The 21,813-nt window shown below is 53.4% G+C and overlaps 1 protein-coding gene across 1 annotated transcript in view; it reads right to left on the reverse strand.

Moving 5' to 3' along the window:
• The window catches only part of MYH7B (myosin heavy chain 7B), a gene marked incomplete at its 5' end in the record, with an annotated part of 28,211 nt that extends 15,646 nt beyond the window's left edge, over positions 1–12,565 (reverse strand). The window contains 14 exons of the mRNA XM_084271766.1: positions 13–162; positions 946–1,064; positions 2,360–2,498; positions 3,066–3,169; positions 4,176–4,274; positions 4,396–4,459; positions 5,229–5,321; positions 7,094–7,117; positions 8,021–8,117; positions 9,302–9,329; positions 9,431–9,587; positions 9,700–9,843; positions 11,516–11,619; positions 12,469–12,565. Coding sequence (XP_084127892.1) covers positions 13–162; positions 946–1,064; positions 2,360–2,498; positions 3,066–3,169; positions 4,176–4,274; positions 4,396–4,459; positions 5,229–5,321; positions 7,094–7,117; positions 8,021–8,117; positions 9,302–9,329; positions 9,431–9,587; positions 9,700–9,843; positions 11,516–11,619; positions 12,469–12,565 — 1,419 coding nt within the window. The remainder of the gene's footprint in view (positions 1–12; positions 163–945; positions 1,065–2,359; positions 2,499–3,065; positions 3,170–4,175; positions 4,275–4,395; positions 4,460–5,228; positions 5,322–7,093; positions 7,118–8,020; positions 8,118–9,301; positions 9,330–9,430; positions 9,588–9,699; positions 9,844–11,515; positions 11,620–12,468) is intronic.
• Between the last annotated feature and the right edge of the window lie 9,248 nt (positions 12,566–21,813).

A 21,813-nucleotide genomic window follows, 5' to 3' on the forward strand; every position in this document is an offset into this window, starting at 1 on the left:
TACAGAACTCACATCAAAGATCTCGAAGCCTGCAATGTCCAGTACTCCGATGAAGAACTGTCTGGCCAGCTTGGTGTCCAGGGTCTTGTTGATCCGAGTCACCAGCCACTTGAACATGCGGTCGTAGGTGGCTTTAGCCAGGGCTCCCACAGCATAAACAACCTGCCAAAGCAAATCACAGAGCAGGTCGTGAGCACTTGGGCTTCTCCCTGCTCTTATGGGAGCTAAAGGCTGAAGAAGAGAGCTCCTCTGACACACAGACAACAGACAAATGCAGGGAATGCAGTATGTGAGCATACAAAAACTCCAGGGTTACTTTTTATATGCTCACAAGTGTGTTCTTGTGTCCCTGGCTCAGTCTTAGCCTTCAAGGTTTTATGATACAGGTTCACTCTCAAGCAATACTTTCAGAAGCCTTGTGCATGGCAAGGGCTTACAGCTTGCTCTGGGTAAGACACCAGCTCCTAAGGGCCTCTTGAATTTCACTGGAGGACTGGCTTCCACTACTGAGGCCAGGTTTGGGTTCCCAACTGGGAGGTGGCTGGACTCTGACAAGATACATTTTTGGTGCATTTGAGTCTCCCACAGGATCAGTTTTGATGCATTTTAGATGAGTATTTAGATGAGTTTTCTACTTTCTAAAGGTGAATTCTTCATGGGAGTGTTGCAGCCTCTGAAGAAGATCCCTAAAAACTGGACCTCTTCTGGCTGTGATCCAACCACATTTCAAACATACAGCATTGACCCTCCAGCCTCAGTTAAATCCAAAGTTATCTGCCAGCTGCTAAGAGCCAGTAACTGTGAGTACACCTTCTCATGCTGCTCTGGAGACTCCTTCTAAACCCAAGAGAGTGAACCAGCCACCCAGCACAGAGAACATTGCACAGTGAGCCTGCCTGCAGGAGTCACCAACGTGAGCAGGGAGCCCGTGTCCCACACACTCACCTGCTCCACGTTCTGACCTTTGGTCACGTATTCATTGCCCACTTTCACACGAGGGTGGAGCAAGCCCTTGATGAGGTCAGCTGAGCTGATTCCCATGAGGTAGGCAGCTTTGTCAGCACCTGTAAACCAGTACAAAGGCATGAGAAGCCAACAAAGAAGGAAATCTAAAAAATATATAAATTTCCAGCCCTTCTTCTGCCTGGTGCTACCTATACTTTTTTTTTTCCCACCTGCCTGAGCATCTCCTGCAGTGTCTAGTGTGATTTTCCACCTTGGATACTGTATGATGCTTTCAAAGTCTGAACCTCCTGCCTGAGAAGTTACTGTTTGGAGGAGATGACTGCAGCAGAACTGCTGCACCTTATCAGGTGCCTATCAGATTTCTGAGTCTTCTTGATCTGGGGATCTCTGCATTTTCCAGTGGAAGCTTGGATTCCCATGCAATGAATCTGAACTGAGCAGAAGACAGGTGATTTTCCTGCTTATCTTCCACAGATTCCCAATAGCAGGTTGTAGCCTGAAAATCCCCTCTGTAGGAAAATCGCTGCTAGATCAAAACCTTCTTTAATTACCACCTAGCAGCTGAATCCTGTGTTGATGTTCCTCAGGCAAGCAGAACTCTTCCTTCATGAATGTTAGAGTTACAAGGTCTGAGCCAGGTAGTCATTTATGCTGGGTCCCTGCCTCAGCTGATGTGTAGTAACTGCTTAAAGCCTTCCAGGGAAGTGAGAGGGCTCCTCCCTCCCTATCCTTCCACAGGCTAGAAAGCCACCCTCTCCTTGAAGATAGCTCCACTGTGCCTGGGGCCCAGGCAACACACAGCAGTGCAAAAGCAATAGATCTGAGGTCTGACTGTTGTGAATTTTGGGGTTTGCTCTGCAGCCTGATGATTCTCCGAGATCTATGATTTGCACTTGGGGTTTGCTCTGCAGCCTGATGATTCTCTGAGATCTATGATTTGCACTGGCTTTTCCAAGGCAACAGACAAGGAGAAGTTTGGACACTGGCTGTATCCTACTCTAACTGCTCTCCAGGCTGCGACTTGTGCAGGTCCTGTCAGCCCTGATCATGGCCTGGCTTGTGTTCTGTGGACAACCAGCTCTGGAGTGCTGTCTAAGGAAGGACAAGAGAAGTAATGAAGGGCAGGAGAACACTGAACAAGGCAAAGCACAGCCAGGGTGTGACAGCCTGCGATGCCGCCGAGGCAAGCCTGATGGGGATGAGATCACCTCGTGCTTGTAAGGAAGGCTGCCCTAAATATTCCCACTCAAGGACAAGCCCCTTTGTGCACCTAAAGTGGGTCCTTAAGACAGCGTGGTTGCTGGGGATCATGGTCACTGACTTCCACAGACCAGGCCATGGAAGTTACCACAGTGTGCCCTTGGAGCACCTGGCAGCGTGGAGCCAAACTCACTCTCAGTGCCGTCAGCCTCTGCCTGCTCTTCTCGCTGCTTCTGCTTGAACTTCATGTTGCCAAAGTGCATGATAGCGCCCACTATTTTATAGGAGCCGTACTTCTCGTCGTTGCTGAAGCCCAAGATGTCCATGGCATGCTGAGGAGAGACAAAGCAGTGCAGACAGAACAAAATCACCACTCTGAGGTGAGCATTGGTCCTCCTACAGTCTCCTAAGGCACTCTCCCTATCCTGGGGCTCTGGGCAGGGTGGTCTATCCTGTGGGCACCTTAGCCAAGGAATACCTGTCCATGGGTTTTTGAATGTCAGTCCAGATCCCACAAGATCTATCTGAAGGCTTAGCGTCACACACTGGCTTAGCATCCTCAAGAAGGAGCTTTCCTGAGCCAAGGTCTCAACTTCTCATGGGAGCCAAGGGGAGTGCACATGTGCTACAGACTGTTGCTAGTGCAGGGAAGCTGCATCCCAATGCATACCCTCCCTTCTCTGCCTGGAGGAAGCTGTTGATGGAGATCAGAGTCACTCTGCCCTTCCTTGTAGGCTCACATCACATGCAGAGCTACTACCAATAAACCAGAGGGAGCTCACAGCTAATTTAGAGAGGGGCACAGGGAAGCTGGGACACACCCCCATGTCTGCTCAGAAGGTTGTGCCCTTCCCCAGGCCCCTGCCCCGGGCTGTGCAGTGTGACAGAGCTACACGTACGTCTGTTGCCATGAGTTCCTCGCCATCATCCAGGTTGTCCACAGTTGTTACACCCTGAGAGCAGAAGTGGTAGTCGTAGGGGTTGAGGGAGAGCAGCAGCATATCTGTTGGGGGAAGACACACAAAGGGTGAGGCCAGTATGACAGAGACAGAGCTGGGGCAGCAGGACAACCCTGGACACAGATGAAGAGGTCTTCACTGGTCTCAGCTGGAGGACACTAGCTAGCAGGACTGTCTCTGTAAGCCCAGACAGGCCCACATGTGGGTCCATCTCCTCTGTGATGTGCCTTCTGCTTGCTATCTTGGGATATGGCTTGGCTGCAGACTGATTTAGAAGTGGCCATCCATGTCCTTGTGACCACCAGATAAGATTACTGCTCTGCACAGCTCTCCAGACCTGCCTAATAAGGTATTGTTCTCAAGCCAGCAATAAGCTCAAGAGCCTGCAGCCAAGAGGCTGACCACCCCAGGGCCTGTGCCAGCCATCTTTCTGCAGCATGGAAAGGTTTCCTGTGCCCTCCATGTAACCTGGCACCTGGAGGGCAGGGCTGCTCAGAGCACAGGACTGTCCCAGTGCAAATTCGGGTCAGCTGGGGCTGTCCTGGGGAACACATCTAAGACATGGGCTGCTGCTGGGTGAGCCTGCTTTTCAAGCTCACCTGAAACAGGTCATCTCATTAGGCTGGCTGAAGGAGCTCGGAGTGGGCTGTAAAACACTTCCCCATACCCCAGAATGGGGGTACACCTCAGCACCTGCTGAGGTCAGTGCTGTACCTGCCACCCCACATGAACTCTATGCCAGGCAGCTTTGCAAAGTGCCTTCAGCCTGCAGACAGACCTTGAGCAACCACTTGTCTGCTCCTAGACAGCAGCAGAAAGCCTTTAGTCTGGCTTCTCAGTCTCTGAGGATAAAGGAGGCTGGACTAGACGACCTCTTGCAATCCCTTCCACCCTGAATTATCCTCCAATCCTGTGATCCTGCACAGCTAGTGAAGCATTTGAGGGCAGTACCTGCATGGTGAGCTGGGTTTGCTCATTCCCAAAGCTGACAACAGAGATCTCAGTGGTTATTATCAAGCCACCATGCTGTAAAGGCTTTGGCTGCCTTACCTTGCAGCTCTGGTTTCTTCCCAGAGAGGATCTGGTAGTAGATGTGGTAGCTTCGCTCTTTGGGTTGCTGGAAAATCACTCTTGATTTTTCCAGAAGATCTAGAAGTAAATAGGGCAGGGAGATGAGAGGAAGACTTGTTCTTTCCCAAAGCTGAGCCAGCACCAGCACACAGAGTGAGATGAGGTCCCTGCCCACCACAGCTGGCACGTGTGTACTCACAGATGTCGATGTCTGCAGAGGCCAGCTTCCCTGAGGGGCCGAAATGGATCCGGATGAACTTGCCCTGAAAACATGTGTCAGAGGTAAGTGCTGGGCTTGGCTGCACAGGTTCAACTCTGAACAGCTCCCAGAAACCTCAGAAAACTATGAGACAGTGGTAATTTCCCACTTCTTACGTGCCAGCTGATGCCAGGCAAGTTCCTGGGCTTTGTGCAGGGCAAAGTTCTCTGGTTTGTAATGTGTGGAGGGTCAGACAGCATCATCTAAGGCTCTAAACACCAGGCAGGCAGAAGCTTTGCTCCCAGCAGGTAAATCCCTGTCCTCAGGCCTGTTCTTAGAGCTGAGCACTTTTGCTGAGTCTGCTCACAGCCTCCCGCTCTGTGATGTGCTGGGGAACCTCACCCAGGAGCAGCATTTCCCACAAGAACAGGCGTCAAAGGAACCTGTGGTTGAAGAGCTCTGCATCCCACAGAAGACCCAGGCTGGCCTTACCCCAAAGGATGCTGCTCCCTGGACAGACTCTTGTCTGTCCCAGCTCCAGCACTCTGGGCTGTGTTTTTTGTTCCCCTCAACTTTGGGGGGGCCCTTCCTGCCTCTGTAAGGGGCTTCTCTGCAGCCACAGGCTGCCACACTGGGACAATTCATTCTGGCCAGCACACCATCTACTGCACTGATGGAACGAGCAGCAGCTTGGCCCCAGCTATTCAATCCCAGGAGGAAGCAGAGCTAGCTTCCCAGTGGCTGCCTTTGGCTCACACAATACAAAGCCAAACCCTCAGGTGATGCCCCCAGCTTACACAAGCACATCAGCTCTGTCTGGCTACAACACTCACAAAACGGGAGGAATTGTCATTCCTTATGGTTTTGGCATTGCCAAAAGCTTCCATAGCTGGGTTAGCCTCGATGATTTGATCTTCAAGGGTGCCCTGGAAAACACAACCAGAGGATATGTCAGTTCCCACCCAGCTGGAGGGCATCTGTTACCAACAACACAGAGAAACAGAGCGGGGCTGCTCTCACCATCTGCCTGCCACACTCCTTAGCTGTCCTCATGAGCCTGCTGCTCCAGAGGCATCTCCATGTCTCATGGGGCAATGCCTTGGTGCAGGGGTCAGCAGATCTGGGCTTTGCAGCAGTCCTTAGCCCCTTTCCTAGCTTGCTACAATACGCACACCCAGACCAAGCACTGTCACAACAGTCTGAAACAGTTCAGGCTCTTTGACTCCACCAGGAATTTCCTCCTTCACCAACCCAAAATCTTGGGCAGTTGGAATCACAAGAGGTCCAGAAACCAGGCTTGATCTATGACCCCCTACGCCACCAACACACACAGCAGGGTCACAGCGTGGCAGGGACGCTGGTGTGACCTGCTGAACTCACTGGAGCTCTCCTGAGCAAGCCAGGAGACTAATCTTTCCCCAACCTTGTTTTTCTGTTTATGCCTCCTGCAGAAAGCTCAAAGAGAAAGAGACAGCCTCCACCCAGTGCAGGCAAAGCAGGGCAAGAATTCCAGGAGAGAAGCAAGAGATCTGTGCCAAGCTACACAAAGGACAGCGGAGTTTGACGACAGTAGGAGAAGTTTTGGCACAGGTACCTGCAGCTCCTTTTATGAGAGCTTTTGCCCATGCTCTGACACATTACAGTCCACACACAGAGCTTTCCTTAGGTGGGAAACATCAGCTCTGGGCTCTGCCCACCAAAAGCCATGCTGTCTTTTCAACCTTGGGCCCACAGCTGCTCCCCACCTCTGCAGCTCCTGGCGTGTGAAGGGCAAAGCTGTGAGCAGCTGTGGATCACAGCTTTACCAGCAGTCTGTAGTCTGTCACTTGGATATCCTTTCATCTCCCATCTTTACATTCAGCCTGTGAGATTTAACAGGGGCTGCCTTGGGGCAGATTCAGCCCCCCAGCTACCTCACGCTTGGTAAGTTTGCCCAAGTGGTCCAAGACTCATCTGCTCGTGAGCATCCCCCAGCCAAGAGTGTGCATCAGCTAAAGGCTGTCCCTCAGTGCCCAGGCAGAGAAACAGAGGGACAGGGACACAGGACTGCAGGGCTGAAAGGGCCAAGCCCTTGCAGTGCTGGGTCTGCCAGGGGTTGAAGCTCTGCTGGGTTTCTGAAGGCACTCAGTTCTTCCCTTGGAGCTAAGCAAGCACCTCAGAAATGAAGCCCAGAGAAGGACATTGGCTGCCTGCAGTGTGGTGGGCTGAGACAGGTCAGGTCTTTGCAGAGAGTGGAATGGCTGAGCACCACCAGAGCCCAGGTCTGCAGGCAGTGCTGCCCGTGACAGGGAGGATCTTGCCCTGCCCCTCAGCACCACCGCTCTCAACTGGGTATCAAGCCTTGGGGGGCTTCAGCAGCTCAGAGAGGGGCTTCACCTCCCCTTCAGAGGAGCCCAGACATCCCCCAGACAAGCACTGTGCTGCTTAGAAACGTAAGAAGAGTAATAATGATCCCTTGAAGTGGGGGTTGGGAGAAAGTCATGGAGAGATGAACCACCAAAGCTCCACACTATGGGAAGGTGGGAGATAGGAAGCAGAGAACTAAACCCTGCGTGGGTGCTGGGGCAGCCCTTGCTCCCAGACCCAAGGCAGAGGCCCCACACGGGCATTCCTCACACACCCCCCCCGCCCCTTGCCATAGCTCTGAGGTGCAGAACTCTGCCCTCAGCATTAAAGATCAGGAGTCCACAACACTTACCCCAGTTTTAGTGGCAATAGCTGCCTAGAGAAAGGAAAGAAAATTGTCTTTAGAAATCAAGAAAAGCCAGGCAAGAACTGCAAGAAGCATGGTCAGAAAAGCAGGGCATGACCATTTAGTGCCAAAAAAGTCCAAGAGGAAAAAAAACACAAAAAAGGGAGGATTAAACTTTAGAAGAGATGCCAAAAAGTTGTTAAGTAGATTAGCTGAAGAAAATCAAGAAACGCATGAAAAAGCAAGAACAGTTAAATCCAAACCCAAAGAAGAGTAAAGACAGTAACTCTGGAGTATCACTTGTCTGACACCTAAAGCAGCCAGGTTGCTTCTACAAGGGAACAGCAGGCTGGAGCCTCCACATATCAAGAAGAAATAAGCAATTGCAAGGGCAGCTCAAAAATAACCAGCACCAAAGAAATGCAAGAATCAAAACAAGAGCAAGAAAAGCACAAGGTAGAAAAGGGTCAAAATGAACAAGAGGAGGAAAAAATACAGGAGCAAAGGCTGAAAAGCAAGGCTTAAAAGAGACAAGGTGGGAAATGGCTGGTTTACTCCATTCTTTTAATGCTCCTTAAGAAGATCTGTGGGGTGTTGAAGGAGGAAGAGAAGATAAAGAGGGTATCTAATGCATCTCTTCCAGGCTGAGCAGATTGAACAGCCACGTAAAAAAAAAAAAAGCATCCATTTCCCCTTGAGCAGAATAATTTCAAGCCTTGCTTGTTCAAAAGTCAAGGGAGAAGCCAAGCCCTGGGTGGGTCAGACCGAAACACGCTTCCAAATGCAAAAAGTTGGGGGAAGGGGGAAAAAAAATAAAAGGAAAAAAAAAAAAGAAGAAGAAAGGGGGAAGGGGAGGGGGGAAAAAAAGAAAGGGAAAAAAAAAATAAAGGAAGGAAGAAAACAGCAAGAACTTGTTTCAAAAGAGGGTCTTACTAATTTCTTGCCCGGTGTGTCGCCCAAGGCTGCGACAATGGCAAAGTACTGAATGACCCTCTTGGTGTTTACAGTCTTACCAGCACCAGATTCTCCGCTTAGAGTAACAGAAATACACAGATCAAGGACATGAGGCAAAGAACAAGGCAACACTTAAACAGAGACTCTGCCCAGCCGCCCCGCTCCTCAGGCCAGGAGTGAAAAGCAAAGCGTTGGCAGATTGGGGAAGGTGGCACAGTCAATCCCCTCTGGCCTGGGGGGTGTACGTGCTTGTCTCTGGGGTACATCTGTGGAGCGAAACCCAGCTCCATCCTGGCCGTGTCCTCCGGCTACGAGCTCAAGCTCTGCCTGTCTCCTCAGAGGTGCTGCAGGGGGTCAGCTGCCTGCTGCAGATAGGGCAAGGAGGTGCCAGCACCCACCAAGACTGAACGGCCCCTGGCCCCAGGGCCTTCAGCTGTCTGGGATCAGCCAGGATCTGGGCTCTCCTTCTCCTGCTTGGGTAGTTTCAGCACGCCTTGCTTTGTTGTCTTGGAGTCTTTGAGGCTTGGAGATGGCGGTGGCACTGTGCTGGGGTGAATCCTGCCTGGGCAAGCGCAGGGGCCAGCGTGCCTAGCACAGGGCGTGGGCGGCTGGTGGGCCTGGCTGAGCTCATCCCTATAGTTAGCTGCTCTCCCATTGTAATCCCAGATCACAAAGAGCCGGGAGGGAGCCGGAGAGCAGAGCCGCCACCGGACACGCGCCAAGCATCTCTCTGCAGCCCCTGCCTTTCCTAATTAGGCTATGGCCAAGGCTAAAAATGTCCATGGCTCCTGGCAGCGGCGTAGGGTCCTTTAGAGTCCTTTATATAGCCCTTATCTATATGTCACTTGAAATCAACCTGGCCTACACTCTCCCACGTCACCCTCCTCCCCCGCCGCCGCCCCTCTGGCTGCTGCCGCCATCTCCCTCTGGCCTTGGCCTCCATCTCTCCTTCCCCTCGCTTCTCGGAGGACACCAGTGGCCGGGGCCCCCCACGGCAGCTCCCGCAGCTGTCGGGGTGTGGGGGAGCCTGCCCGCCAAACCCGCACGGGGCTTTGTCACCTGGCATGGTGGCGGCAGCAGGCTGGGCGGGAAGGGACGGGGGGCTGACAGCTGCCAGGGTGGGGGGGTGATGCGGCTGATGGGGGCCCTCCTGAGACACGGGGTGCCTGCCCAGGGCTCCCCCAGGAGGGCAGCATGGGTGGGGGGGCTTGACTGCTCATGCCAGGGCTGGGCAGGGGGAGAGCACAGAGGGACACTTACGTGATAAGCATGGACTGGTTTTCGCGGTCTGGAAGAGAAGGAGCAGGCATTAGGCCGGTGGCACCCACCTCAGCCCCTGCCCCTGGAGCCCAGGCCCCCCAGGATGGGGTCCCTGTGTTGAGGGCTTACTGCGCAGCATGTCGTTGTAGGCATTGTCAGCAATGGAGTAGATGTGGGGGGGTGCCTCAGAGCGCCGCTTGCCCTTGTAGGCTGCCACCACGGGCGCGGTGTAGACAGGCAGCCACTTGTAGGGGTTGATGGTGACACAGAAGAGCCCTGAGTAAGTCTGTGGGGGGAAAAAGGGGCATATGAGGAACCGGGGGGGGGGGGGGGGGGGCTGCCACCCCTTCCCTCCCCACTCAATGACCCCCCCCATTCCTTGGGCACTGTCAGCTTACATAGATCATCCAGTGGGAGTAGCGGCGCTTCAGGTTGTAGAGCACAGAGGCCTCGTTGAGGTGTGTCAGCATGGCCATGTCCTCAATCATGTCAAACTTGGGGGGGTTCATGGGCTGCACCTCATCCTCCTTCACCACCCGTGTCTGTTGGAGGAGAGAGGACACATCAGATGGACCCCAGACCCCACCAAACACCCTCTCCCCTCAAACCTGCCAGGCAGACAGACATACTGACAGTCCCATGCTGGGAACAAGCCTGGCCCTGTGCCTACTGTCCTTGGGACAGGGCTGCCCTCCATTTTGGTGCAACAGGGCTAGGGGAGCCCACCAGCACCCTGGCCACCAAGCCCAGCCTTGACAAGCAAGCCCCAGACCCACAACCTCCGCAGAGAGACGGGCTGCAGCTGAGCCTGACAGAGGGAGTCCTAGATGGGGGGCACCAAGATGTCACCCCACAGCATGCTCGGCATCCTCCTTGCGCTCTTCACAGCGTAAAACCCCGCAGCAGCATGGTCTTGGAGAGATCCCTGGTGATTTGGGCAAACAGCTGAAGTCTGTACACCCCATCTCTTAGACCTGGGAAGCCAAGCTGGCAAACTACCGTGTTACCTGTGTGGCCTGAGTGGGAGGAGCTGGGTTTAGCAAATGCTCTTGGTAATAAAGGTGAAATGAAACTTTTCAGAGGGGTTTGTTTGGGGATTTTTTGGTGTTAGAAGGAGTTAGGTGCCAGAAGCAGGAGGGTGGGTAGAAGGGTGAGGGGTGTTATTAACAGCCTCTTGAAACTTTGCTGGAAATGCTGAGCCAGGGGAAGAAGATCTAGTTTCAGCTTTTGTAAATCCCTGACAAATTGTTGAAAAAGACAGTGTCAAGAGGGAATGGCAACAAAAGAAAAGGTTTTCAAGCTGGTTTGTTCGCAGAAGCTGAAGATCTTTTAAACATCAGACTAAACTTAAATGTGTATCCCCTCCCCAGTAAGGTTAATTTTGGAAAGGACAAATTTCTTTACTTCTTTATACTGGTTTCCAGCACAGATATTTCCAAAGCCTCGATGCTTTTCAAAGGTAATTATATATATTTCTTTTAAATTCAGCAGACAGGAGCACCTCTCAGTGCCACACTGACTAGGTGAGGAATAGGAAGAATGAATTCTACTATTTACTGCCTGGTCAGGTCCTCATTCTTTTTCCCAGTTCTACACCAGTATGAGTCTCTGCACTGCAGGGAAGTTGCAGAGCCCTGAGACTCCCATAGGCAAGAAGGGAATATTCATTAAGCTCATTTGCAGATATTTGTAGTGGATATTATCTTGACAAATATCAGCTGAGCCTTGCTTGCTTTGCCCCACTCCCACTGCGGGACCCTCACCACTGGACATAGCTGGTCCTGCCCTTTTCCCTGTTCTCTCTACAGCACCACAAATCCCAGTTAAAATGAGCAGGAATTGGCCAGTTTGCCCCTTACCTGAGGTTTCAGCCTTCAGGATGAGCCAGGCAGCGGTTCAGCATGGCAGAGGGCTGTGCTGGGGCAGGCGCTGCCTGCGGGCAGCTCTTCCTCCCTTCGCTCCCTCTCGCCCAGTAAACCGTGTTTGAAAGCAAACCCTGGATGGGGGGATGCTGAACCGTTGCCACTCTTGGCAAGTATCTGGCCTACGTGTCCTGACACACTGCGGTGCGCGTCCCCTCGGGGCATGACTGATCCCCAAGCCTGGAAGGGTTATCAGCAAGAGCTGGGCTCCTTTCAGACCTGATCTTGTCACACGTATCCCCCCTCTGCACACACTCGCCCTCCCCTAGGAAATGAAAGGTATTTTGCTTACTTCCTTATTTTTGGTTTCCACAGTGACTTTGCCACCAGAGCTTTCTTTGATTTCCACTTCAATATAAGCTTCCTTCTCATCCGGGATCCAAGCTCGCTTCTTTCCTGCAGGAGAAAGAAAAGGGGAAAGTGAAAAGGGGGAAGGGAAATGGAAAGGGGGAAGGGAAAGGGAAAAGGAAGGGAAAGGGAAAGGGAAAGGGAAAGGGAAAGGGAAAGGGAAAGGGAAAGGGAAAGGGAAAGGGAAAGGGAAAGGGAAAGGGAAAGGGAAAGGGAAAGGGAAAGGGAAAGGGAAAGGGAAAGGGGAAGGGACAAAACTGGTTGACAAAACTGGTTGAAATGTAGGAAACCATTTGAAATTGTCAACTGAAAGCCACATGAATGAGTGCAACAACAGGGAAGAACAGTGATTTTTCCTTCCTACATTCTTGTTCATAGGATTTCTTTGTCTTCTTCATGTTTGGCAGCTGTTTACTTTGCCAGGGTCAACTTTTAGCCTGGCAGAAAGCTGCTGCTTCATGCATACTTGCACTCAGACCGACATGAAAAAAGGGCAATGAGAAGAAGCAAAACTCTCCTCGCTTGCTGAGTTGGGCACTGGAGCCTGAGCATGGGGAGCAGTGGTACAGCGGGGTAACTGGCACAGAGCAGGCACCTCCAAAACAAAACAGAGCTGGAGGAGGCTTTGACTCCAGTCCCTCTGCTCATGTCCCTCAGCCCTGCTGCCCCTCAGGGTCGGGGGAGATGAAGGGCGACCTCCCCCCGCACCTCAGCGCACAAGGGAAAAGCCATAAACTTGCTTTCCCTACTTCTGAGATCTTCCTGTTCCCCAGGGTGGTGGGGACAGTTCTGCAGCACCTGGGATACCAGGAGAAGCAGCACTGGGAAAGGGATGGGGATGGACTCGAGAGAGAGCCACGGCCAAGGGGCTGGCTGGGGGTACACAGGGGGTCTTACCATCGAAGGGGATTGTCTGAAGCTTCAGCTGCTCTGTGTAGCTTTTCCGGAGGTACTCAGCAGCCTCCCCAAACTCGCTCATGTCCAGCATAGACATCTTGCTCGGCTGGAGGAAGACTTGGCAGCAGTGAAGGAAGAGTGAAAGACACCTGAACGCTGAAGGGAGGGAAGGGACAAGGAGTCAGTGCCCGGGGAAAGCGCCCGCTGCTCCACTGCTGACCAGGAGCAACACGGTCACCAAACATGCTTTTAGTTTCAGAGTGAGAGAACACAGCAACAATGATATTAGCTCATAATAACCATGATAACGAGACAATTAACAACCACTTTCCCTTCTGCTGCTATCAGCCCCACACTACAAGTCCCAGCTGGGTGAGCTGGCATCGCTTTGGTGTCAAAATCCACATTTGCATTTTAGGCAGCACTGGAGACTGTCCACAACACCCCCTTCCTGATAACCTCAGCTCAGACAGACCTGTTGGAGCCCTGGTACCTCACGCAAAACCTTTGGAAAGACCCGAATCCGTTTTGCAGAGCAATACTGCAGGAAGACAAAAGGAAAACTGGAGGAATTATCCCTGGGAAGACCCCTTCTAGAAGGTAACTGTGGAAGCTGCTCAGAAAAGCACTTTCATGAACATGCTTCCTAATACCCATCTCATGCAGCATCACACAGCGGGGCTCTGAAATGCCACAGCCATCACGACCGGAGCCACCAGTGAGAGCCACCAACCTCAACAAAAATGCTCTGGATCCAGGTCTGCCCCACCCTCCCCAGTACCACCAGTCAGTCCCTGTCCTCTGGGGACATCCACCCTGCCGAGGTGAAGCGGGTTAGTAGCAGAGGAGAAGCGCACACGCAGACATGCTCTTTCTTACTGACCTCACGGGAGGGCTGAGTGGCTGCGTGCGGGCTGCAAAGCCCCTTTTTATTGTGTCTGTCAAGGTCAGAGTGGGAAAAGATATGTCAGAAATTCCCATGTGTCATGTCCACACAGCTCCATTGGTGCTGCTGTCCCACTGCCCGGACAGACACAAAAGGCAAACTTCACTTTTATCTCTCTGCAAAGGCAGCCTGGTTATTTTTACTCCTGCATTGTCCAACGAGTACAAAGGCAGAGCCAGAGACTCCGGCTCAGGGAGGCAGCGCAGCTCCCCAAGCCTGCCCTCACTGCCTGCTCTGGCAGGGAATGGAGGAGCCAGAGCTTCCCTGATTCCTCCTGCACCTGAGCAGTCAGTCCTGCTGCTTCTTCTCCCCACCCTGGCAGGAAAGCTGCTGCCTGCAGGGATCTGCCAGGCTCCTGGCTTTCCAAGCTGGAGCATCCCAACCTCTCACTCAGCTCTGGTTCAGCCTCTCCTCAGACAGACTGCCTGGGAGAGGGGAACCAGGGAAGGACTTTGGGGCTTGGTCTCTGCTACCCCCTTGTCTTCTTCTCAAACGGCTCAGCTTGTTCCCCAAGGCATGCCAGCTGCTGCCCTCTGAACACCAAACCTCACAAACATCAGAATTGTCTCTTCTGGTTAGATGTAAATGAAACCTGATGGTTTTGTCAGAGGGGTCGATGCTTCCAGGAGCTGTAGCGGTCCATGGGCAGCCCCAGGGACAGGAACACTGCTGAGCAGGGAAGCTTGAGCCCCCTGCTCGGTCTTGCTGCTGGATGGGCTCTGCCCGTGGCAAGCACTGCCCGGCAGTAAACCCCTAGGTCCTGTTCACAGAACTCTTGGCTTGGGAGCTTGGTTCATGGCTAGACCAGATCAGAGATCTCTCTACAGAGAGGCTTCTGGGTTCCCTTCACACTGTTTTACCTGGGAGCACCCAAAGACACCACATGCACTGCAGTGACCACAGCACAGAGCTGTCTGAGGTGGGAACAGGACCCAGCAGTGGGCAGCCAGACCCACCCCTGTGCCAGGCTCAAGGAAAAGCCATTCCAGTCGCTGGCATCTGACACGGAGTGAGGTTTCTGTTCTCAGGGCTGGAGGTGCTGCTGCCTCCCCAAAGGACCCCCATGCCTGTCCACCCAACACTCTGCTCCTCTCTTTGCCTTTGGTGCATTTAAAAAGCAAAGTGGGGCTGGGTGCTTTTTGTGCCTCCCCCCTGCTGCACCCGGCCAGGATGTGTGGATGTCAAGGGCAGGACTGGCACACACCTTCCATGGGACAAAGGACCCCACGGAACAGCCCAGAGATCACAGTGGGGATAGGATGCCCTGCCAGGGTGGGCTTCTGCCACTCAGCTCCCCAGGGAACGTGGGTGGTCCTCTCTGCAGTGCTGCTCTGCTCCTTCCCAGACATGAAGGCACTTGTCAGCTTAACTTGGGTGACTTGGGAGCCCCATGTGCATGTGCAGGGAAGGTCAGCATCTGGCCCCCTAGATGGTCTGGGTGGATGCTGGGTGGCTGCATCCCCCATCCTTGGCCCAGGGGGGTACCTTGGTGCCAAACCACCTCTTGGCTCCTCAGTTGTGTGGTCATGTACTGGGTACACAGAAATAACCCCACCGAGGTGATACTGGAGAACCAGAGCCCGTGGCTGCAGGGATTTGCTGTTCCCCATCACACCCCAAAGTGATGTGAGGTTGTTGTATCCTCCTGAGAGTAAGGGAAACTGAGGCAAGGTGTGATTAAAGATTAGCAGTTGTGTGCCCAGGCTGGATGTGGCATGGCCTCTGCCACAGCACGACAGCAGCACCAGGAGCTGCTTAGGGCATGTGGCTTCAGGCTGGGCACACAGCCCAGGCTGCAGAGAGATTTTTGCAGCCCCAGAACCTGCCCTGAACCTAAGCCAGACAGTGGAAGGGGAGTCTGGTGAAGCCCCAGCAGTGGTCAGTCCTTCATCCAGCACACAGGCATGATTTGCTGTTATACCCCATGAATCTGTGTTCCCAGTGCTGTCTCCCTGACATCCTCTTGACAGGCTGGTCCTCTGCCTTCCCACCCTGCTTTGGAGTGAAGCCTGGGAGATTCATGGGATGGAGGAGGACCCCAGACCTGTTCCCTGTGGCTTGAGCCCCAGCAGAGATGACAGCTGGGCTCGGGGTGGGTCAATATTGCCTTCACTGGCTGCATGGTATCATGTAGGGGCTTTGCATGGTGCCAGCCTTCCCCATGAATCAAAATGCTCCCATGGAGGAGAGCCTGTAGCATGGGAAAGGTGATTTTAAGCACAGCAGGAAGCCCCCATCTCCACACCCCGTGTGGGTGCTCTCTCACCAGGCTGGTGTTCAGAAGCTCAGATCCTCACCAGGATTTGGCAGAAGCTGGTGCAGATTTGGATTCTGTGGATGTGTCTGCTGCAGCTCTTCTGGGGAGAACATCAGGGGGACACCAGTCCTGAGATTCCTCTTGACACAGCGTGACAGAGGTGCTGATCCTTGCTGAGACAGCAGAGTTTCAGTGCCCTGAAGAGCAATGGGTGCTGCTGCACCACAGGTCCCTCTGAGGTAACACTGGTGGTCTTTCGCCTCCCTGTCCTGGGCTGGGAGTCAGGTTTCCACCCACACGCTGGAGGGACCAGAGGCTTTTGGCAGGTCTGGTGCCAAGTACCTTTGCCATGAGCGTCCCAGCAGTGGGACGAGCTCTCTGCCCAGACCTACCAGCTGGCCCAGCCTCACACATTCTTCTCAGGGCATGTACTCCTTTCGTGCCCTGCTCACCCCCTCCCCTGCCTTATCTTTAAAGCAATTTTATTTTCGGAGATTCCTTCTGCAGTTCCTTCTGTTTGCCCTAGTTTCTTTCCCTCTTTGAAGAGGTTCCAGCAGGATCCATCAAAGGCTGAGCAGATCTGTGGAAGGGGAGATGTGGAATGGTGGCTCCAGCAGCTGCTGAGCTGTGCTTCCTCTGGGTTCGGGGCGGTTTTCGGCGCTGGTGTTTCTGATGTGGTTTTCAGGGTGGTAGGAAGCTCATCCTCATGTTGCTGGCAAGGCCTGAGCTCTGTCCTGCCTGGACAGGTGTGACAAGGCATCTTCAGCAGGGAAGTGGCCTCAGAGGGCTCCTATGGACCTCCAGCAGAAGCCCAAGGGCACAGCGAGGAGCCGTGAGGAGCCATGAGGAGCTGTGGGGAGCTGTGGGGAGCCCAGGCTTTAGCCTGAGTGGAGGGGAGTTTGCTTTAGGTGGCTACTGCCCAAAGCAAACTGTCTGCCCAAATATCCCATCAGCCCTGTGCAAGCATCCTCAGCAGTGGCAGACCTCTGAGGCACCCCCGTACTTCCCCCCATAGTTTTGTGCTTGATGTTGGTGTCCCACAGAAGGGGATGGGGTTCCTCAGCTCTGCCCTCATAGGGAAGGAAACCACCAGCACCAGATTGCAGAGCTGCCACCTCAATGAGCATATTGTGGTCACATCGGCTCCTACCCAGCCCCAGAGAGCCAGGAAGGTGCCAGGGGCTCAGCCACCCTCTCTGGAAAAGCCCCCCCAGCTGCCCCCCAGCCCCCAGGAGGAATGTCTCCCATTAGCAGGCTCTGATAAGTGGCAGGAAGGAGAATTACTCAACGTGTCAGGCTGCTCACTAGAGGTTTCCACGCTTAACATACCCCTGCTATCAGCTCCCTGAAAGGCACTGGGGGGGCAGGGGGAGGCTCAGAGGCGGCTGATTAGATAAAGACAATCTGCAGAGGGGCTATTTCAGGCATATTTCCATGGAGCAAGAATGCCTGCTTGTGAGACAGGCAGAGGTGACAGGCCAGTGCTGCCACCCGGCAGCGTCCCTCTGGCTCAGCCTGGCCCTGGGAGGCTCCCTCCAAAGCAACCCCAAGATCCCCACAGCCCCATCTCACTTGGGGAGCGAGCCAGCAGCCACCAGCACAGCTTTCCCTGCACCCCTGGATGTCAGCAGGAGATGGGTGCAGCAGCGATGCCACCACAAGGTTACCCCAAAGGGCAGGTGGTCCCGTGGGGCTTGTGATGGGGTTACCACTGGATCCCCTCATCTCACAGCTCCCTGGGACCTCCCAGCACGAGTGCTGTGGATGCCCAACCCTGAGACCAGTGGTGGTCTATCTGTCCTGAGCTGGCTGTCCTTTGGCTGGGGGGTGAAGTGCTGCCTCCATAACCCTTCACAAACATGCACAAAGCTGCTGCTGCTGCCTGGGTGCAGTGGTACACACCTTGCCATGGCAGGAGGTCTGGCCAGCATGGACATGCTGGTGGCTGAGCCCTCAGGTGCTGTGTTTACACTGCATGCAGGAAGCCTCCAAAATGAGTCTCAGGACTGAGGAAGGACCTGGAAGAAACCTGAGGTGAGAAATTAGTGGCCAGAGTTAGCAAGTGAGATGCTGGCAAGGTCACACACAGGCATGGAGACAGAGAGATCACTTGGACATTGGGAAAATTGGAGAGGTTTTGTTAGTTTGCTTTGAATTTACCAGCTTTGAGGTTTGAGGGGTTTTCTTCTGGGGATTGGCACCATAAAGCATCTGTTCAGGAATGGAGGTTGCACTGAACACTGTAAAAATCACCGGAATGTGTGAGCCCTCAGTGAAGATGCTTGAGGTTTTGGCAATGCCCTTCAAAACAATGAGAGAAAAGAGAATCCTGCCCTGTTCATTTGAATACTTAATAGCACCTTGATTGCAGCTGGCCTGCCTGGACAGACCCTGGCACACAGCAGCTCCTGGAAATCGTGGCCCAGACCTGCCTTGGAGACCTCAAGGAAAGCACAGAACTGGAGCAGAACAAGAGGTGCTGATCCTTGCTGAGACAGCAGAGTTTCAGTGCCCTGAAAAGCAATGGGTGCTGCTGGATCACAAGGTCCCTCTGAGGTTACACTGGTGGTCTTTTGCCTCCCTGTCCTGGGCTGGGAGTCAGGTTTCCACCCACAGCTGGAGGGACCTGAGGCCTTTGGCGGGTCCGGTGCCAAGTACCTTTGGCAGGAGTGGGATGAGCTCTCAGCCTGCTCAGAACATGTGTCTCCCAGGATGAGGTTCTGCCAGTCCATGTGCAGGATCAGGCCTTAGCTGTTCCAGATCTGCACCAGTTTTCATCTGCTTTGAGATCTGGGCACACAAGTTTGGGTAGTGGCCTGCACACACCCTGAGCTGACACAACCAGCCACTTGCAGAGTGGTCCCTGGGACAGCCCCATCACAGTCCCCTGCCCTCTCCACTCCTGATGCACCCTCTCCTTTGCTCCACGGGAACCTAGACTTGGGCCATGATGTCCTCATCATAAGGACATAAGCTGATGGAAGTGGCTGTGCTGGGCTGGAACCTGCTGCTTGGATATAGCAGTTGTTTCCTTGGCCTGGCAAAGGCCATAGTCTGCTCTCCTGGCCTGTTGGCCCAGCCTTCTGCTCACTGTGGGTTCAGATGCTGCTCAGCTTGTCCTCCCAACTGCACTCGGTCATCAAGCCTCACACTAGATCCAGATCGGTTTATCTCATTACAAGGGACACCTGTTCAAGATGGAGCAGCAACAAATGGGGGCATTCTTGGTGGGATCTGGTAGGCTTGGACCTTTCTCAAGACTGGCTGTCACCTGGGAGGGAGCACTGTTCCTATATGTCCCCACATCACCTCAGGAAACCTTCTCACCTCGCTACGGCCCATAGGACAAGATGGGCTTTTCTTTCTCTGAACTGCAGTGGTCTCTAGTTTGGATTCACCCTGGTGGGATGTCACCTTGCAGGCAGCAGCTTTCCCCTCCAAGATGTCCCCTGTCCTAGGCAAGGCTCTGTTCCATGGCATTTGGGCTCAAGGGTTACCTTCAGCGTCCCAGCACAGCAGCTGAGCTGGACACACACACACAGCCTGTGTTACTGCCTGTTTGTTGGCCAGAGGGTGAAATAAACAACTAAAAAACTCCCTGAGGAAGCAAACCCTGGTGTTGGTGGAACTCTGGTCCTGAAAGACCAAATGCTGGGTCCGTGCTCAACTGACAGCCAGCCTCTTTTCAATGGTATGTGGGGACAGGATGAGGGGCGATGGCCTCAAGTTGGAGCACAGGGAGTTCCCCACCAATATGGGGAAGAACTTCTTCCCAGTGAGGGTGAGGGAGCCCTGGGACAGGCTGCCCAGGGGGTGTGGAGTCTCCTTCTCTGGAGATATTCCAGCCCTGTCTGGACACTGACCTGTGCGACCTGTGCTAGGGAGCTGCTTTGGCAGGGGGTTGAACCCAATGAGCTCTGGAGATCCCTTCCCACCCCTACAATTCTGTGAGTCTGTGATTCTGTGATCTGGCAGCTGCTGGGTCTGTGCCTGCAGGGATCTGCTCCCTCATGGCAGAAGGGGATCAGCATCCATGGCTGGTCCCCACCTGGGTGCTGCAGAAGCTCGGGCACAGCTTGGGGAAGAGAAGGTGCAACCACACACAGGTTCAGCATGGCAGCTCCGTTTTCCACCAGCCAGCCCCCAGCCTGGCTCAGTGCTATTTATACCTCTCTCCACGGCCACTTCATGGTGCAGAGAGGCCTGGTGGAAAAGCTAAGGAAGTGAAATTACTTTGGGGAAGAAATGACACTACCCATTTATAAATAACTCGGGTTTCATTGATCTGCTGGATGCTCTCTTGGCAGAGAGTCCAATGTCATCGCTCCAGCAATGCAGACAATACTCAGGCATTGTTTTATTCTCAGTTACAGGGAAAAAGACAGCACCAGCTGCTTTTCTATCTTTAGCTATGAGAGCACCCTTCAATTGTTCTGCACTTCAAACAATAGGCACACGTGTGTGGGGGGGAAGATCTCTGGCCTTACCCCAGCATTTCACATCAAAATGCAGCCTGAGAGACAATAGATTTCTTTCACAGCCTGGCTGGAGCTGGTGTTTGTACGATACAGAAGCCAGGGTGCAAGAGCTCTGTCTTGTTTGTCTTGCCTGTGGTGGACCAGAGAGAGGTTCAGCTCCCCTAGGAACCCTCCGAACTCTCTTCCACAAAAATAGCCCCATTGTTCAGTTTTTATTTGGCTGGTGCCAAGCATCACATCATCCCCTCTGCTCGTGGGGTCAGGTTCATGGCTTTGGTGCTATTCTGTCACAAAAATGAGTGTCTGTAGTAATGCACAACTGTCCTGACACCCAACAGAGCTGGATCCAAACCTCAGCCTCACCAAACCTCAGCCTTGGCTAAGGCAGTTCCTTTGCAGCTGGAAAGCAAAGTAGAATTGGGGGATGTGGGGGGTTTTTTTGTGGCCCCATTATAGGGTGCCAGGCATGTGCAGCCGTGTGCAGCTGAGGAGCAGTTCTTTGAAGGCACGGAGGGGCAGCCAGGCACCCAGCCCTGCGACCAGCCCGTCAGCTGCTGGGTATCAAATGCCCACGCACAGCTCAGCAGCGATCTGCTGCCTGGCTGGTGGCTCTGCCAGTGCCCTTGGCGTGGGGCTGCCCCTGCCCTGTGTAGCTGGGGATGGGGAGGGGGCCTGGGCTGCGCCGTGGGCATCCCGGGTGCGGGCTGTGGCTGTGCGGGGATGTACCTGCTGCAGAGCTCCAGCATCGGGCGCTGGTGAGTGAGAAAAGCAGGGGCTTGTCAGAACTATTTATCCCCCCCTGTCGTGGCTGATGTTGTATTGAGTTTCAATTGCCTGAGCCCTCTGGAAGGGGACGAGACGCCCCAAAGCCCCACAGCCCACCTCTGAAGGCTCTTTCACAGCCAGAGGAGAGGTTTAGAACTATAAAGTGCTTTTCTTTAAACTTTGCAAGCCTCTATTTTTAGCAAATAAAGATAACGTCCCAGTTGCTGTTGCTCATCTTTTGTTGCATGGAACATGCCAAATACTTACCATGTCTGCCATATTTTTTTATCATTTAACCTTCTCTGAGCTGCATCACAGCTCTCCTGGGCTGCAGCAGAGATTATGGACTATTTGCATGCACAAATCCTCCCCAGGCCCCTGGATTACTTTGAAAAGAGCTCATCCTCCAGATTGAATTTGGAAAAGAGAAGGAAAGGCAAGCCAGAGCTCTCTATAAAAAGAGTTTTTCCCAGTCACATCAGGGTTGGTTGGTTCTGGAAGCTCCTGAGGACAGGGCAGCAGCTTTTTACAACTTCCCTGCAATGACACCTGACCATTTTTTGCGATGTTTTGCTTAGAAATTCAAGATTTTTGTGCCCTTTCTTGGAGACTCAGAGAAAATTGAGAGGGGAGGGAACTCAGGACCCTGCCAGGACCGAGGATTGAGAGGGAAAATGCTTCTGTTTGAGTAAACTCTGTCTTTCTATGTCATCAGTAAAACTCTTGGACTTTGTTCCTCTTGGACTTCCATCCCTCAAGGAACACAGGAGCTAGTGGACTTTGCCCCATGGAGAGGTCTATGCAGGCTCCCAGTGCAGGACAGTTTTCCAGTGGCACAAGACTGGATCTACATATCCAATTCCAAATTTACAGCCTGGTGTAAATTAAGGTGTGAATCC

This window comes from Gallinula chloropus (genome assembly GCF_964237585.1).
Source record: "Gallinula chloropus genome assembly, chromosome: 16".
NCBI classification, from domain to species: domain Eukaryota; kingdom Metazoa; phylum Chordata; class Aves; order Gruiformes; family Rallidae; genus Gallinula; species Gallinula chloropus.